Genomic DNA, 17,855 nt, shown 5'->3' with positions numbered 1-17,855 from the left:
AAGCATAGCCTGAGTGCCTACTGCATGCAAGGCATAAAGCAGTGTGCCGGAAAATATAAACATTTGTCAGACACAGACACTGCCCTCAGGTAGCTTACAACCTAAAAGAATAGATATTAGATAACTATATAAATAACTATAATACAAGAGAGAAATCCACAGATGTCAAAAATAAGTTATTTGACTATTAAGAGAAAAAAGATTGTTTCTGGAAGGAAAGGACTGAATATGTCTTTAGGAAGGAAGTAGTATTTGAGTTGGGCCTTGAATGCTATAGAATTAGTAGTTTTGCACCAACCAGTTGCTCACTAACATATGGAAGGAGTACCCATCTCACATACCACAAAGGATATACATCTCATTTAGAATTTAGTTCCTAAAAATCCAGAGTGGTTCTATACCAACTCTAATCTGGTTTCAGTTGCTGAGAAATGTGTTTAAGCTGACCATCTAAAATGATCTCTGTGAAATTGTGCTTTGAGCTTAAAAGTTTAGAAACTGGCACTTTGGAGTCTTGTTATATACAGAGAATGCATTTTTTCCTTTTCTCTAAGCTTCACTTTTCTGTACAGGAGAAAACATTTTCTCACCTGAAAATATTTCCAATTAGACCCATACTGATGTGGATTTCACTATCAGTATTAGGGTCTAATTTCTTTCTTCCGTAGACCTGAGGTTAGTAAACGTCAGCAAAAATCCAGCCTACTGCCCATTTTCTTAACAAGGTTTTATTAAAACACAGCCATGCCCATTCATTTTTGTATTGTTTATGGCTGCTTTCATGCTATAATGACAGAACTGAGTAACTGCAACAGAGACCATATGGCAACAAACCCGAAAATATTTACTATCTGACCCTTTACGAGAGAGAGTTTGCCAACCCCTACCATAATGAATTCATTCAGCAAATATTTATTAAAGGTTTACAAGGGTAGGTGGCTGGTAGGTAGCTAGTGTGGGTTGTTGGCTGAAAGACTATAGCCTCTTTAAATCAAGTTAAAAATTAATTCACATGCCATTGTATTCTTCATTATAATTAATCATAATTAATCATCACACGTAAAGAAGAACTTGAACAATTTTTATAGTGGAAAAAATATACAGCAGGCAACTTGGGACATAGTATTATTAGGAAGTGCTCTACTCTTACTAATTCTACTACTAGTTAATATTTACTGAGCACTTACTGAGTGATAGACACTATTATAAGCACTTAATATAAGCAGTATATGTCATTTATTCCTCACTATAATGCTAGGTACCATTATTATCCTCATTTTACAAATGATGAAATTAAGACTCAAAGTGATTTATTTCTGAGACCTCACAGCTTATATATGTTAGAGCTGGAACTTGACAGAACATGCTTTCATCCCTGGAGATATTCAAGCAGAGACTAGATGACTTCTTAAAAAGTATAATGGTTTATACTTTTAAAAGGGAGCAAAAAAATAATGGCTGTCATTTACAGAAAGACTACTATGGGTCTGGAATTATTCTATATGCTTTAAACACATTCTCTAATTTTCATATCACCCTACAAAGTAGACATAAGTTCCTTCTTTTACAAATGATGAAACAGTATAGACAGCTTATTTAATTAACCAGTAAGTTGTAAAGCTAAGATTAAAACTTAGGTCTACTTGCCTTTTGATTATACCATACTATTTCCATTTTTTAAAAATCCTGGCCACACTTCTATAGTGTATGAAAAGAAACCACATTTAAAAATGAAAGTAGCAGAGGGGCCAGCCACATGGCCCCGTGATTAAAGTTCTGCGCCCTCCTCTTTGGTGGCCCAGATTCGTGGGTTCAGATCCCGGGCGTGGACCTATTCCACTCATCAGCCATGCTGTTGAGGCATCCCACATACAAAATAGAGGAAGACTGGCACAGATGTTAACTCAGAGCAGAGGGGAGAGTTACAGGAGCCAAACTGTAGAGAATTCTCAAACATCATGTTAATGAATTAGGATCCTGATATAATTATCATTTCCTGTATATCACCAAAAGCTCATAATCTGTAGCATATATTGTACTTTGTCAAAAAATATCCTGTAGTCATGCACTTGTCACCTCTAATGTAGCCAAATAGTTACTCCCTTTATAAGCTAATTGACCAGAATCCTACTGACTTCCTTTATGGCTTTCCCTTCGCTGGTAGGCATACAAGCATCTCTTTCTGCAATATGACTCATTTTATGAGATTAAAACAGAGTCTTACAATACTTCTTACAAGTAGCTATCCACATAGTTGGAAAGTACAGAACAAGATGCTTTGAGAAAGACACAATCAGAGAATAACCAAAAACTCTTAGAAAGTAAAACTATGATTGCTAAAACATAAAAATTAGTAAAGGATTAGAAAGTAAAATAGAGAATTAAAAAACCCAAGAGATGGGAAAAGTTAAAGACAAAAAAGGTGAACATAGGAGCTTCAACATCTAATTAATAGACATTCTGGAAAAAGAGAAGGATGAAAATAAAAGAAAGAAAGAAATCATAGAAAAAAATTTAAAAATTTTCCCAGAGCTAAAGAAGGATAAAATCTTGATATTAAAAGGGACAACTTATGTGCACTAGGATACATTTTTAAAACCCCACACCTAGACACAAAATTTTAGAAAGCTGAAAATGTAAAAGTCAGACCTTAAAAGTATCAAGAGAGAAAAAACAAGTCAAATACATAGGAATAATAGCAATAGATTCTAAAAGGAAGTTGTTCAAGCTTTCAAATTCATGGAGGAGAATAAATTTTAACCTAGAAATCTATAATCAGTTAAACTGACAATGAAATATGAGAAAAGAATAAAGTTTCCATCATTCAAGGACTCAAAAAGCTGTCTTGAGAAGTTACTTAATGATATACTCAAGTGTATTGAAGAAGTAAAGTAAGAACAAGATATGGAAGCCAGGAGTAAGAGATCATATCCATGAGAACAATAACAGAAAGTTTTTGCAGAAAGCAAATAGTAGAGACTGAAGCAGAAGAATAGACAATTTTAGTATCGAGATAGCCAGAAAAAAAGAGGGACTCAATAGATAGTAAGACATAATTTAGAAATTTAATGAGGATATGATTAAGGAAAATTGTATAAGGAAAAGAAAAGCAATTAAAAACTCCAGGGAAAAAGTCTGACCAAAAAGTTGTTAGGTTGAAAATTTTCATTAAAATGTTAAACAAGCAGATTGATTAAAATGAAAGAATTAAGACAATCACAAGGCTATTAATTTGCCATGTGCCTTTAAATATGTATCTTCATTACCGCCCACATTCTTTAAAGATAAAATACATACATTAGGAAGAGAGATGATAGAATTTATAACCAGGGTTATATTCTCCCTCATACTAACACATTTCCTGTCCTTTTAACTAGGTAAAGATAACAGTTGTGTGTTCCCACATGGAGATCCTTCAGCATCACCATGGAAACATATCTGTGATTAGTATAAATATGGTATATCTATATAATGGTATGATGATAAAATTTAATTAATGTATAATCCAGAGAAAAAGGGGAGGAGTTACTTAGGATCTGAGTATGAGTATCAAACAAATAATCTTCAGGGCTTTAACAAATTGTATAAAATGATATTATTAAGATTTAAAATTTGACTACTAAGATTTTCTAGTACCAATTTATGTCCCTCCCATTGAGGGCAACCACCAGGTCATCACTCGCTCTGGTCTCAGCTCACATTTCTAGCACCAATTTGTGGAACCAAGTGATGGCACATAGATCTCAGCCTGCAGAGCTGCTGAAATAAGAAATTAGGATGTAAGAAGCTGTTGGACTCTAGGGCCTCTCTAGAATACTATATGTGTTCAACATGGCTATGTGACTCAGCCTTCATGGCATGGAAAATTCAAACCATGAGGCTTCAGAGAAAATTGCAGAGCAAAAAAATGACCATCAGGACACCTAAAGAGCCTATGAGGTGACTCTAACCAATATCATATAGTCCAAATAGAAAGAAAAGTACATGATGGCAAGTTATTAAGCAATTGATGCAGTGCAAAAAAAGAGAAGCCATTCATTTTAATTCTAGATGCATTCTCCTTCCACTGCCCTAGGGTCTTGACAGAAAAATAAATTCAATATCAGCATGCCATTTGTAAAGGTAAATACAGAAATGTGATTCAGTGGCTATATTTTTGCAGTGCCATCCTATTAACAAAACATGGAAAACTTCGCCAATGTCACAGGATAGAACAAAAATGTGTGCAAGCTTGACAATGTTTAAGTAGAAGTGTAGCTAAAAGAAGATAGCAAGGGAAGAAGGGAAGGAAAAATGAAAGAAAGAACACAGGAGCTAATACCTTCATTTTCCAAAACAGGAAGTCAAGAAATACTGCCTAAAGTTGATGAAACATAACATAGAAATATAAAAATATTATTTAAAGTTATTTAAGTATAACATCATTTAAAGCCCCTAAGCTAATCAGTAAAAAAACTAAAATTTACCATAAAAAATAACCAACAACTAGAGGAGGAGAGGAGGGAGATAAAGATAATGTAAGTAAGCTAAATCCTTATTCTCAGAGAAATAAGATATATCTTTTAAAGTTGATGAATCAAGAATAGAGATACATGTATTTAGAGATGTGATAAGCTTAAGATTCACTCTGGGGTGTGACACATTCAATATTTATTGAATGTGATTCACTCTGAGGTATGACACATTCAATATTTATTGAATATTTGCTATAAAGCAGGACTGTGGTAGGCATCAAAGATTTATAACTAACAGTGAAACATTACTTAACATTACTTAACATAGAAATGCTCAGTCATATAACCAAAGAATTAACATAATTTGTTAAGTGATATTTTAGTAATAATGTTAAAGGGCTTTGTTATCATAGAAACTAAATATATAGTGCACATAGAATAAAAATTTATATTCTGAAATCTATGTTCCCAAACCAAAAACCCAGGTAAAAGAACAGAGATAGAAGAGAACTTAAGATTAATATTAGAGACACTACTTAAACATACATGGAGGTCTCCGGTTTCAAGATTATTAAGTAAACACTACCACTATCCAACAGTATAATGGGGGGTCCAACCAATTCAATAAGAGAAAAAAATCAAATGATTATAAACACTGACAAGTCAGAGACAAGATTACTATTATTTCCAGATGATATAACTGCCTAACTAGAAAATCAACTTAAACATTTTTATAAACCACAGTGTAATTCATAAGATAACAAAATATAGGATATGTATATGCAAGTCAACAGCTTTCCTATCTACCAGCAACAACCAATGAGAAAATACAATGGGAAAAATATCTATTCACAATAAAAACAAATATTGTAAAATAACCAGGAAAAAACAACAAATGTAGACAAATGTGTATTAAAAAATATATACAACTACTTAACAACATAAAAAGAGACTTGAAAACATAAAAATTTATATCATTCTCCTGAGTGGGAAGATTCAATATTGTAAAAATGCCAATTTTTTCCTAATTAATCTCTAAATTTGACATTGTTCCAACAAAGGGTCAATAAGTAAGATCTATAACTATAAAACTCTTAGAAGAAAATGTAGGGAGATATCTTTATGACATTTGATTTGACAATGATTTCTTGGATATGACACCAAAAGCACAGGCAACAAAAATAAATATAGATAAATTGGACTAAATCAAAATCAAAAATTTCTGTGCACCAAAGGACACAATCAACAGAGTGAAAAGGCAACCTATAGAATGGGATAAAATATTCACAAATCATATGCCTTATAAAGGATTAATATCCAGAATATATAAAGAACACCTACAACTCAACAACCAAAAAACAAATAATCCAATTTTTAAAATGGATAAAGGACTTGAATAGACATTTCTCCAAAGAAAATATATAAATGGCCAACAAGCACATGAAACTATGCTCAACATCACTTAATCATTAGAGAAATGTGAATGACCATAAAAGCACCATGAGTATTGATTTGGGGGTTACAAACAAATTTCAGCAAATAGGCAAATTTGCAAATACAGAATCCACTAATAATAAGGATTGACTGTATTAAAATACATTTATAAATCAATTCTTTTAAAATTAAAAAATGGTAAAAGCAGTAAGTATGCAATTCAAACAAAAAGAAATACAAATGCCCAATAAACATCTGGGGAAAAACGTTCCTTCTCACTAACAATCAAGGAAATATGACTTAAAACAACAATGAGAGATAATAATTGATGCCCCTTAATAAAAATAATAATTATACAACAACAATCACACAAACAATTCATCCCACAGTATCTTCCAGCTGTCCCTACTTAATTCTCTTGAAAGAGCAATTTAAATGATTAAAGACAACTGAATCAAAAATGCCTAGAAAGGTATAGACTAGAATGAAAAGTGAATGAATTAATGAGTGAGTGAGCAAATGAATGGATGGATGGGATCAATGAATGAATGGATGTGCAGATGTAAGCATTAATTTTCAAACTATTCTATGGAAACTCAGTGACATAATGAGTCATCAAGACTTTTTACAACTCATGGCATTTATTGCTCTCACAAAATATAAAATCTTTATTAGAAAATTAGATCTGCTTGTTGTAAATAATTCAAACACAGTGTAAGTATATAAAGTAGGAAGTTAAAGTCCCACTGGAATATTAAGCCTTCGATATAACTATTATTAACAGCATAGTAAATATACTTCCAGACTTTCTAAGCACATATTTTAATGCATTTATTATACGAGGTTGGTTTGTACTATACATACCGTTCTTTAACCTGCAAATCCTACCAAAATTGCCAGTGTTGTTTCCAGAAACCAAGAACTGAACAGAAAAAGATAAATTTGTATTTGTATAGCAAGGAATTTATAAAGAAACTTGCATTCGTATTGTAAGATCTTCATAACAATCCTATAAACAAGAACTAGCCTCTTTATTTTAAACAACAGGAAGCAGAAGGTAAACTACTTGTCCAAGATTATACAGCAGTCAAGACAATTACTTCAACTAAATTGTAAGGCTCATCAAGGCAGAAACCATGTACATTTCTTATTTTATATCATTCACAGTATGTGGCACAAAATTATAAGCAACATGAGGGTTGATGCACGTTTATATTGTTTACTGCTCCATATTCTACGTATAACAAATGGTCAATAAACATTTGTGGGAAAAAAATGGATGGATGAATGCATAAAAGAACAGGGAAATGTGGAGGGATTCTAAATGAATTGAGATTCTTATCAAATTAACAATTTTTTTAATCTGTAGGATAAATAATAAATATATTTAGCAGCTGAACCACCCTGGAAGCACAACGTGAAATGATAAATCAATTGGATACGCACTAGACAAGAGTGACATCAATAATTACTGAAGTCCTCTGAAACAGAGAAATGCTACAGTGAAAAATATTGAGCAGTAAAGAGTATACAGGTTTACCTTATTGTGAGAAACTGGGCCCTCTTTAAAAAATGTTTTATAATTTCATAGAAAAGTATTCACATGGGTTTTAGATCACACATAATAGGCAAACTTGGGCAAGTTACTTAATCTCTCAAAAATCAATTTTCTCAAGGTCAAGTGAAAATATTTCATAGGATTGTGGTGAAATTTAAGTGAAATAAGGAATATAAAGTGCCTATCTCTGTACCTAGCATGTGCTAGGCACTCAATAAATGCTAGATATTATTGTTAACATTACTATTGTCATTATACTTTCCTAAAAATATACAAAATGGAGCCTTTCCAATGGTAAAGTTTTAGTTCAGTTATTTTAAAATTTATTAAAATGATTGCATAAAATCATAAAATCCTAGATCAAATGAACGCTTGATAGTAAAGCTAAAATGCATTCCTCTGTATATGCCTGTATCTCCTACTTTCTACTTAGATATAGACCACAGGCATCTGCTCCTTGAATGGGTATATAACATATGAAATGTCTACTCACCCAATGTCCATAGCCATTGTATTAGTTTCCTTTAGCTACTGTAACAAATCACCACAAACTTAGTAGCTTAAAAACAGCATTAATATATTCTCTGACAGTTATTGAGATCAGAAGTCTGAAAGGAGTTTTACAGGGCTAACATCAAGGTGTCAGCAGGACTAGTGACTTCTGGAGGCTCTAGGAGAGAAATCTGTTTCCTGCCTTTTTCATTTTCAAGAGGTCACCTGCAATCCTTGCTCCTTCCTCCATCGTCAAAGCTAGCAACATAACATTTTTAAATTTCTCTCTGCTTTCCTCACCATATCACCTTCCCTGTTATAAGGACCCTTATGATTACATTGGGTCCACCTAGGCAATCCAGGATAATCTCCCCGTCGCAAGATCCTTAACTTAATCACATCTACAAAGTTCCTTTACCATGTAAGGTCACAAATTCACAAGTTGTGAAGATTAGGATGTGGACATCTTTTGGGGGAATTAACTTGCCTACCACAATCATGTTCATTATTAACTGAATTGTGTCTGAAATGTCCAACTCATATTTTCAATTACATTGTTTTAAGCACTGCCCCACTGTCTGACCATCTTACTGAACTAACATCTCGTCATTTCCAAATTTCAAACACTGGTTCTTTTAAAAGTTTCAGCAAGAAGAAATTCAGCAACAGAATAAGAATATATATTGAATCACACAACTCCCAGCGATGCTGATATCTAAATAATTCCTTAACTCATTATTATTGTTTGGAGTATTTCCAAAGTATGTAGTAGTTCTATTATAGGAGGGGAAAAGTTAAACCCCTATCACAAAACCAAAGCTATTCTGGAGTTGAAAGATACCTAAGGGATCATCCCAATTGCAAGGAGGAGAAAAATAAGACCCAGGGAAGTTAAATGACTTACTCCGTGATGCAAACTCTAATGTAGAGGAGAGGGAGCACAAGTTTATTTTAAGAATATCTAATGACTAACCATATGGAAATCTGTTCTAAGAGTAAGCATACAGAAAGCTGCTGCATTCTCATAAAAAGAATTTCTTAATCTCAGCTTCAGGTAGATTTTTATTTAGCCATCTGAGCTTCTTAAGTATCGAGGCAAATACTAATAAGGTAGTTTTCCAAATAGCTAGAGGAATTTCAAAAAACTTCATCTGACTCATAAAAATAGAGACTTATTTGCCAGAATGCTACACGTGATGGTTATTGGGCCAAATAAGAGAGGTTCTACTGTTGTTGGTCTAATGATTAGTTTAGAAAAAATTCTAAAAATCCATAGGCCCTACCAGTAATATAGTTTCTGGTTTCCCTGGAGACAAGGCAATTAACTCAGTGCCCTAATGGAAGCCTAAGATAAATATCTTGTAATATATGTGCAAGGCATTAAAGTGCTTTTAAAAAAAATTGATATATCTTCACTTTATATTTTAAAAAGCACCTAAATTAAATTATATACTTATTCTTTATTAATCCCAATGCAACTTATTCCTTTCAAAAAATACCAGAACCACTTGGATACTTTAAAAATGTTAGTTTGATTACTACACATATATTAGGCTTATTGTTTTCGCTAATTACAAGATAAGTAATATAGACACGAAGTGGAAATTAAGTTATAAGGACTTTGGACATGCCAGTAAGAATTGCTGTTGATATGTGAATAGGCCTCTCAACAAACAAAGGAAAAATTCTCATATTACCAGAAATAATCAGATATTTCAATACGAAGGGAAGAAAATTTCTGCTTTGACCTATAGAACAAACTAAAGACTCAAAAACTATGGCTGTATATAAATGTGTGTGTTATGTATATTGTTGTGCCAATAAAGATATTTTAATCTTACTGAATTGATAACATTTATAATAGTTGGCAAAATTTCTCAGACCTTATTTTTATATATAATTTGATAATGGGTGACGAACAGAACATAAACATGATATTTAACGTTCTTTTCACTGTATAGGCAGGGTACACATGTCTAGCCAAAAGCTTAAAAATCTCATCAGCAATTTGAGGGTTAGTCAAAACATAAATGTTTTTGTGTTTAAAAACATAAAAACAGCAAATCATGGCTATAACAATAGACACTGCTAATAAAAATAGCTTTATTCTTCCAGTTAATAGAAATAACAATCACCCTAATAAAAACAGAAAGTATAAAGAAGAAAACAAAAATTACACCATCCAGAGACAAGCACTTTAAACATTTCATTGAACATACTTTCATAGCCAAACACACAGATGATTTTACATAAATTGGACCATGCATATAATGCTAGTTTGGAATTTGTTTGCTTTGCTCTTTTTTTTAGAAAAAAGAATGTCAGGGATATCTTTTCATTTCAATAAATAGGAAATTACATAATCATTTTTATGGCTACAGAGTATTTTATCATAGAATGCTCCATAATTTATTTAACCAAACTCCTATTGCAAGATAATAATCTTGTTTACGATCTTTTTTGCTACAATAAATATTGATAAACATCCTGTACTAACCTGTTTACCAACTTGTCCAATTCTCTCTTTAAGGTAAATCGTCTACAATTAATTCTAATTTTCCACAATTAAGGAATGCTAGATAAGAGAGTATGTGTATTTTAAATTCATACCTAACAGTTTGCCTAACCTTTTTTGAAAGCAATTTGCCAGTATGTATTAAGATCCTCAGATGGGTCCCTCGGGGTGGGTGGGGGGGTTTCGCTGAACTGTGGCAGGTAGAGTGGCCATGGTGAGGGGGTGGGTGAGGTGGAGAGGACAGGGTCCCTGCTCTGAGGGAGTGGCTGTTGGGTGACAGAGACAAAGGGGTGTGTGATGGGCACAGGTCACAAAGGGCAGGAGAGGATAAAAGTGGTCCTGCAGAGTGGTTTAGGCCTGGATGGAGGCTTCGTTCCCGGAGTGGGGAGAGGAGCAGTGGGATTACGATTGGCAGTTGAGGTTGCTGAATCAAAGAGCAGAAGCTACTGCGAACGGGCAGGCTAAAAAGAGGTTCCCCCCACCCACCCCAAGTGAACACCAGTATCTGCACGCCTCGACATCTGCACACTCTGACTTATGCTGGGACCCCTACCTCCGCGGGACTCAACAACTGTGCAGCCTGACATCTCCATACTCTAGGCAGGGCACAGTCCGGTCCAGAAGCAATTGTCTCTAGCATAGAGCAGTCGGTAATCAGCACCTCCACCCTGTCCTCAGTCACTCAGAGAGAAAAAAGCCCAAAGAAGACAATGGCTAGCCCACCTGCTAAAGAGACCAGGGAAATAAGACATCCTGCAAGTTGTGGTAAGGAAGGTGTGGAGGAGCCCCTAGGAGCTGTCTTGATAAAAGATAGTTATGAACAGCCAATCTAAGTTACCGTATTACACAGCCCAAAACAGTCCTGCAATGGGCATGTTTAATACCCCCATGGGGAAACTGCAGCAACAACTGGCACAAGGGGAGGTATACTATATTCAAGAATGCACCAGTGTTTGACAGTGATCCTTCATACAGGTCAGCAAAAGAGGAGAAGCGATTGATGTGCACAACAGTGGCCAAATGGTGACTGCGGGCATTGTTCACACCAGCCCCCAGCTCACACTACCTGACATCATGCTGCTGGCCCAATCAGCTGCTCTCTTTGATGACTATAACAGATATAGCCCCGCCATCCAGGAAAGAGGTAAAAAACCTACACAGATCTTAGAGCTAACTAGGCTGCTTCCCTTGAAGTTTGTAAAGATATCCATCCATAACAGTAAAAAACAACAGCTCTGCCTGAAGCTTGCCACAGGCCACTCTTTTTACCTTCAGCTGTGTCCCCCTTCAGATACAAGAGATCTTTTCATTCTCTGAGAAAACCTCGTTTACATCCTGAGACCACCAGTGAAGGCTTACAGTGGTACCCAGGCCATCCCAGCCGGGGACACCATTGGACATAACTGGGTTTGAGGAAGAGGTCAAGAGCCCAGCGGCAAGTCTTTGCAGAGTCTAGAAGACAGGACCAGGGTGTTTTGGGAGAACAGCTAAAGGTCCTGCAGAGCCTTTGGTACTGAGGCTTACCTTGAAAATGCATTGCATTTGGAAGGACTCAGTGCCAAATGAGCCTCCATTTGGAGGCCATGCCATGTTGGGGAGGTTCCTAGTGCTTCTCCAAAGTATTCCCCAAGTCTGTATTTCAGATATCCCTTAGCTGTCAGCAACTCTTAATTTCATATCCACTATTGTATTGCCATCTGCAGCATCCTGATCATCCACTCTATTCTTGAACGTATACTCCAACCAAGGTAGACTGGTATGTTGTGGGACATAATATCTCCCCATGACTGCCATGTACTGATTTTTGTATACATCAGTGGCAGTGCAATGTGCTTGTGTGCATGTGCACAATTTCTTAGTAACTATCAAAATATTAAAGCGCATACACTTGAAAGTAGAATACTAACATGAGTGTACTTAAAAAAAGAGGATATTCGCTAGTGAATTATAATAGTGCTTCACTGGAACTGGAACTGTTAAGCAAAACTGGAACCATCATTGTGGTCATTGTGGGGATACTGTAGGGGGGATTCCTGCATCAAATGACAGATTGGACTTGAGACCTCAAAATTGTTCCTATAAGCTCTTGTTTAGCTATTGGAATAGAAGGGAACAGCCCTTTATGGTCTCACTTTCTTTACTTCACTTATTTGTCTTCCCCCAGGCAAATGCCATTCACTTCTATGGAAGGAATCAGGATCAAGTCAGCATCAGGAACATTCACATGAACCCTGAAGTGTTTGGGGCCACCCATTATGGTTACGCTTGGGAAGAATTAATTCAGCATGCCTCCCACATATACTGCATTCGACAGTTCATATACTTCTGCAGCCACAAAACCTACAGTGCCTGATAAAAGGGCAGGAGTGGCGGCAGGGGCAGTGGTAACAACAGGTGCCATGGATGTGGCTGCAACCAATTCTACAGACTTAGAAGAGAAACAAACACAGCCCTAGTAGGAGCAGCCTTCACAGACCCAGAAGGAAGCATAGCCAGAATGGCCATAGTAGATGCTTTCAACATGTCTTAATATTGTTGTTAGCAAGGCTGAAAGCCCTTCTTCTTGTTCTCAGAAGGTACTTCCAACACATTAGTAAGACCTGCTGGCCTCTCCCCAGAGGGCAGCGTGAGTATGGTGATTGCAGGAGCAGAGACTACTGGTAAGCCTGTTGCCAAAACAAAGGCTCAGTATCAGGACCCCTCATCTCAATCTTGCAGAGTGAAGGCTACGTCAGCAAACAGGATAGAAGCCAGAGGGTCTCCAGCCAGCAGGATTTGACTCTTTAGAAAAGAGCCTCAAAGCCCAGTAGCGCACATGGTACAGAGGTGGACACCTCATCTAAGACTGCAGAGGAAAGCAATATCAACCACCATAATACAATTCAACTCAAATTCTCTGCTCTAACAACATACGCTCTATTAACAGGAAAGGGTAGCAAGAAAACTAACGACAATTTACAATCAGGCTCTGAACCATCTTTAACTTTCCCTTAACTGGATCTTTGTGATTAAATGAACAGATGACAAAATAAACTGCTAAAGATTACTCTCTGAGATCCTTATCTATTTATGATCTGCATTTATTAGCCAAAGAATATTCTAAAATCTCCAAAATATATGACCAGGGACAGAAGCAACCAATAGGAAGCAGGACAATGTAAATGAAACCAGAAAACCAACATGATATCATACTTTTTAACTATTTTAACATGAACTATGACCTTGAGTAAGTTACCTGTTTCCTTCTTTAAATGGTTACTTTGAGAATTAGAGATTATACACGTGAAATATCTGGCACATAGTAGGCACTGTGTAAATGGTAGTGATTATTATTGTCAGGAGTGTTGAAAAACAAATTTGAGTTTAATTATACTTTCTAGAAAGGGCTTCATTTTCTTAGTCTCTCAATTCTTAATTTCTTTTCTAATTCTTTGCCCAAATTAAATCTTAACTGCTTTGAAATTATACTAAAGTGCCCAACATATTCTATAAATCTTAATTTTAATCCCCTGATGTTATTTAGAATTCTAAATTTTCATGAATTTGAAAGGATTGCTTCTTGTAAGAACTTCAATAATCTAGTCACAATGGAAGGATAAAATGCCATATAAAAATTAGAAAAACACAGAGAAAGACAAATACCGTGTGATTTCACTCATATGGGAAGATAAAACAACAACAACAAACAAACACATAGATATGGAGAGCAGACTGGTGGTTAGCAGAGGGGAAGGGGGATTGGGGAGTGTGAAAGGGGTAAAGGGGCACATGTGTACAGTAATGAATGGAAACTAGACTTCTGGTGATGAACACAATGTGTTCTATACAGAAGCTGAAACACAATGACGTACACCTGAAATTTATATAACGTTGTAAACCAATGTTACCTCAATAAAAAAAACTGAAATAAAAAAACAAAAAAATAAAAGTAAACTAAAAAACAGACTTAGATAAAACCTGAATATAAGATCAAATCAAAATCTAGACAAAAACTGGAAATTGGAAAAAATTAGATAAAATCTGAATATAGGATTAAATCAAAATCTAGACAAAAACTGGAAATTAGATAATCTTAGAAGGGTAAGAGCCACAGGATCAGCCCGTGTTCTAATTTTGCGAGTAAAATATCTATTTAAGAGTCTAAAAGTGATACATCACATAGTTTTATAACCCAGAACCAGAATGTACAGGTAATGTGGCTCCCAATTAAGTCTGTATTTCCATAATCCTCATGTTTTTGAAGCTTAGCATTATGCTTTAACGAGTGAAGATACTTCATACACGTTTGCCAGATCCAATTAAATTAAGGGTTATAACTGCAAAATAAGTATAACTTGAATTTGGAGAAATTTGCATAGCACTATATTAATTCCACTGATCCCAAAGTCTCCTGTACCAAACTGTAATGTAGTGGTTTTTCATGAGGCCCAATATGCACAGTGCTTATGGCTTAATGATTTTTAGCGGCCTCCAAAAATATTTCAGATCTGGAAAAAAATAGCTTCAAAATAAACAAAGTTTTCTTAAAATTTTATGAATAATAGAGTCATATGTCCATAAAATCTTGAGTTCAAAGGTGATGCAAGTTGTAGGATAAATCTAATTAGATATGATGCCTCCAGCTCCAGCGTCATAATGAGTGTATTAAACTACATTAAAGAAATAAACCACGGCACATTAATTTTATTGTAAAATGTAAAAGTATTTTTATGGTTTTGCACCATTAAGCATTAAACAATTTTATTGTAATTATATTACATGCATAATATGTGCATGTATATATAAATGTTAAAGGAGACTCCATCAACAAATTGAGAACATTAGTAGAAGAATTCTACTCTTAATTTGTTAGATTAAATACAGTAAAAAAAAGATACTGAACCTTAAGTAAATTTATAGATTTAATGTAGTAACACTTAAAATCCCAATAAGGATACTTTTTAAACTTGACAATGTAATTATAAAATATAAATTTTAAAAAGCAGGCAACTACGTCAGCTAATAGTTTTAACGCAATAACGATTTCTCTTGCCATATATTATGTGTAAAAATACCAAAACTGAGTCATGTGGTTTTAATAATAGGAAAACAGAAATAAGAGATTTCAGCAGAAAACCCAAACCAAACAGGATGAAATATATGTAGTGAGAGGAATGGGAATTATTGTCCAATGGAAAGTCATAGAAAAACTAGATACAAACAAGTAAAAAACAAATATAGAGCCATATTTGGAATTTGTTAAAAGGAATTCTAGAGGAGATGAATTAAACAAAAGATAAGACTGAGAAGTTTAATAAATTTGATAATTTAAAAATGTACACAACATATGCACACACACACACACACAAATTAAGAAAAAAAAAAGAAAAGCTGCAGACTGGGAAACATTTTGTGGTAAATGTAACTACTAAAATATTGATATTCAATATTTATTGAAACAATACCAGCCAGCCTTCAAAGAAAAACAGCCAAAGAAAAATATCAAATATTAAAAAATTATAAACCAAAGGCAAGTTACTACTAAGTCTAATAAAATCAATTAAAATGAAAAAAATAAAAGTAAATGTTAGTAAGGTGGTGGAGAACCAGATATAGTCATATATTATTGATCGCTTAGAGCCCTAATACTTTCCAAGAATTCTACCTTTTAAAATATAAAATACAAACATAGCAATTTTGTGAAACAAAAAAAAATAGGTAAAAGCATTCAGTTATTGGTCAACTACTAAGCAGATGAGGGTATATTAATCAAATGAAATCTATGTTTCTTAATTTCCTTTATCCCTTACCCTTGTAAATATGAGGTAAAACTCTATACATAAAAACTTTAAGTGAAGAATTGAAATCCTAGAATATACACGTTGGCTCATCATTTCATTCAACTATTACTTAAGTCTGACAATATGCCAGGAACCATGCTGGCATTAGACCATGGATTTTGAGCAATAACATAGTCTCTCCCTTTATGGAACTCACAGTCCAGAATATACTGATAACAATTTTCTAATGGTTAGGATAAATTGTCTTCAAGTCCTATAAATAGTTCATATTAAGGTGAAGAGATTCTTTAAGTACTATATGCTGATTTGATTATCCTATTTAGCTCTCCACAATAAATCAATATTGGAATTTGAGTGGCTATGATCAAATTGTCCTTGACATAGACATGAAAAATGTGATGCTTTCTTGGATATGATAGCTTCATATTTGTTGCAAATCAGAAAATAATATTTTTGAGATATAACACTATTCTGGTCAACTACTGTGAATTATTTTCTGTGCTAGACTATTTTTCCATCCATGCTCTATGTAGTTACACATACATACCTTGCCATTACCCTGCTTTTTGTATTAAGTGCTTTTTCGTCTTTATGTAGAGGTATTTTCACTGTGGCTTCAAATTACATAACTCCGTTTGACTTTACTTATTTCTGAAACTCCTCTAAAGGCTTATGGCCCATAGCACACAACAGGAATTTGAAGGTGATACAAAAGAATTAAAATTGATTTAATGAAGAATGAAATGGTTTCAAAATTATAGTCAATGTTTTAGTGTTCTGGTCTCATTTTTGGATTGTACTGCATAATCCTCAGTGGCACACACTGTTCTACAGTGTTCCATTGTGCTAAGAAAAAAAAATCACTGACTATGCTTTTAAAGAGCCCTAGTATGTTTCCTTGTAAATCATTTTTTATTATTTTCATACAAATTGTGATTTAACTTCAAAATAGCTTTCTTTAAAATGAAATATTTCTAGATAATAAATAGTAAAACTTCATAAACAACTCAATTTTTCTGGACCTCGCATCATGACCAAAATAAAATAACCACATAAAAATATGTAAAGTGTGTGTTTGCATATGCATAAATGTACAGCAAGTTATATAAACATTTTACTGACCTTTCACTGAAGAAAAATTACAAAGTGAATAAGATACTAATTGTATCTTCAAAGGGGAAAAAAGATTTACTTAAAAATATAGCCAACCATTTTTATGTTTCATTGTACCTTGAGAAAAGCAAACCGTTACCTGTGCAAGCATGGGGAAGCCAAGGTTCCTACATCCATTACAAGGAGTTAATGCTTCCCAGAGTCCTGAAGGCCCACAGGTGTTTTCATCATCATCTTCTTCTTCCACTTCTCCTGGTGACAAATTTATTGTAGATGAAGTTCTCTGAAATTAAATTTATATACCAATATATTATATCAATATTATTTAGATATCTTAATATCAATTAAATTACATAAATTTCTTATGCTATATGTTAGCAAGCAAAAATCAGCTTAATTCTAGCCATAGTTTGTGACTCAGTCAAAAAACATGTATAATTCAATTTTAAGTTGAAAGTGAATAAAACTGGGGCCAGCCCAGTTGCGCAAGAGGTTAAGTGCTCACGCTC

General features: G+C 34.3%; 2 protein-coding genes across 2 annotated transcripts in view; one reads left to right on the top strand and one right to left on the bottom strand.

Annotated features, from left to right (window-relative positions):
* LOC106803129 (ankyrin repeat and sterile alpha motif domain-containing protein 1B) overlaps positions 1-17,855 on the bottom strand; it is a 762,921-nt gene that overhangs the window by 475,120 nt on the left and 269,946 nt on the right. Inside the window, exon 9 of the mRNA XM_087449060.1 lies at positions 17,486-17,629. Within this exon, the coding sequence (XP_087305186.1) occupies positions 17,486-17,629 (144 nt within the window). The remainder of the gene's footprint in view (positions 1-17,485; positions 17,630-17,855) is intronic.
* On the top strand, positions 11,270-11,909 carry GARIN6 (golgi associated RAB2 interactor family member 6). The gene is given in 4 exon segments (XM_014793864.2): positions 11,270-11,365; positions 11,367-11,417; positions 11,420-11,845; positions 11,847-11,909. Coding segments are annotated over 4 exon segments (636 nt in total).

Source organism: Ceratotherium simum, chromosome 25, assembly GCF_057802395.1.
Source record: "Ceratotherium simum simum isolate JZ-2026a chromosome 25, ASM5780239v1, whole genome shotgun sequence".
Taxonomy (NCBI): domain Eukaryota; kingdom Metazoa; phylum Chordata; class Mammalia; order Perissodactyla; family Rhinocerotidae; genus Ceratotherium; species Ceratotherium simum.
The sequence above is the reverse complement of the archived record's forward strand: the minus strand, read 5'-3'. Positions and strand labels throughout refer to the sequence as shown.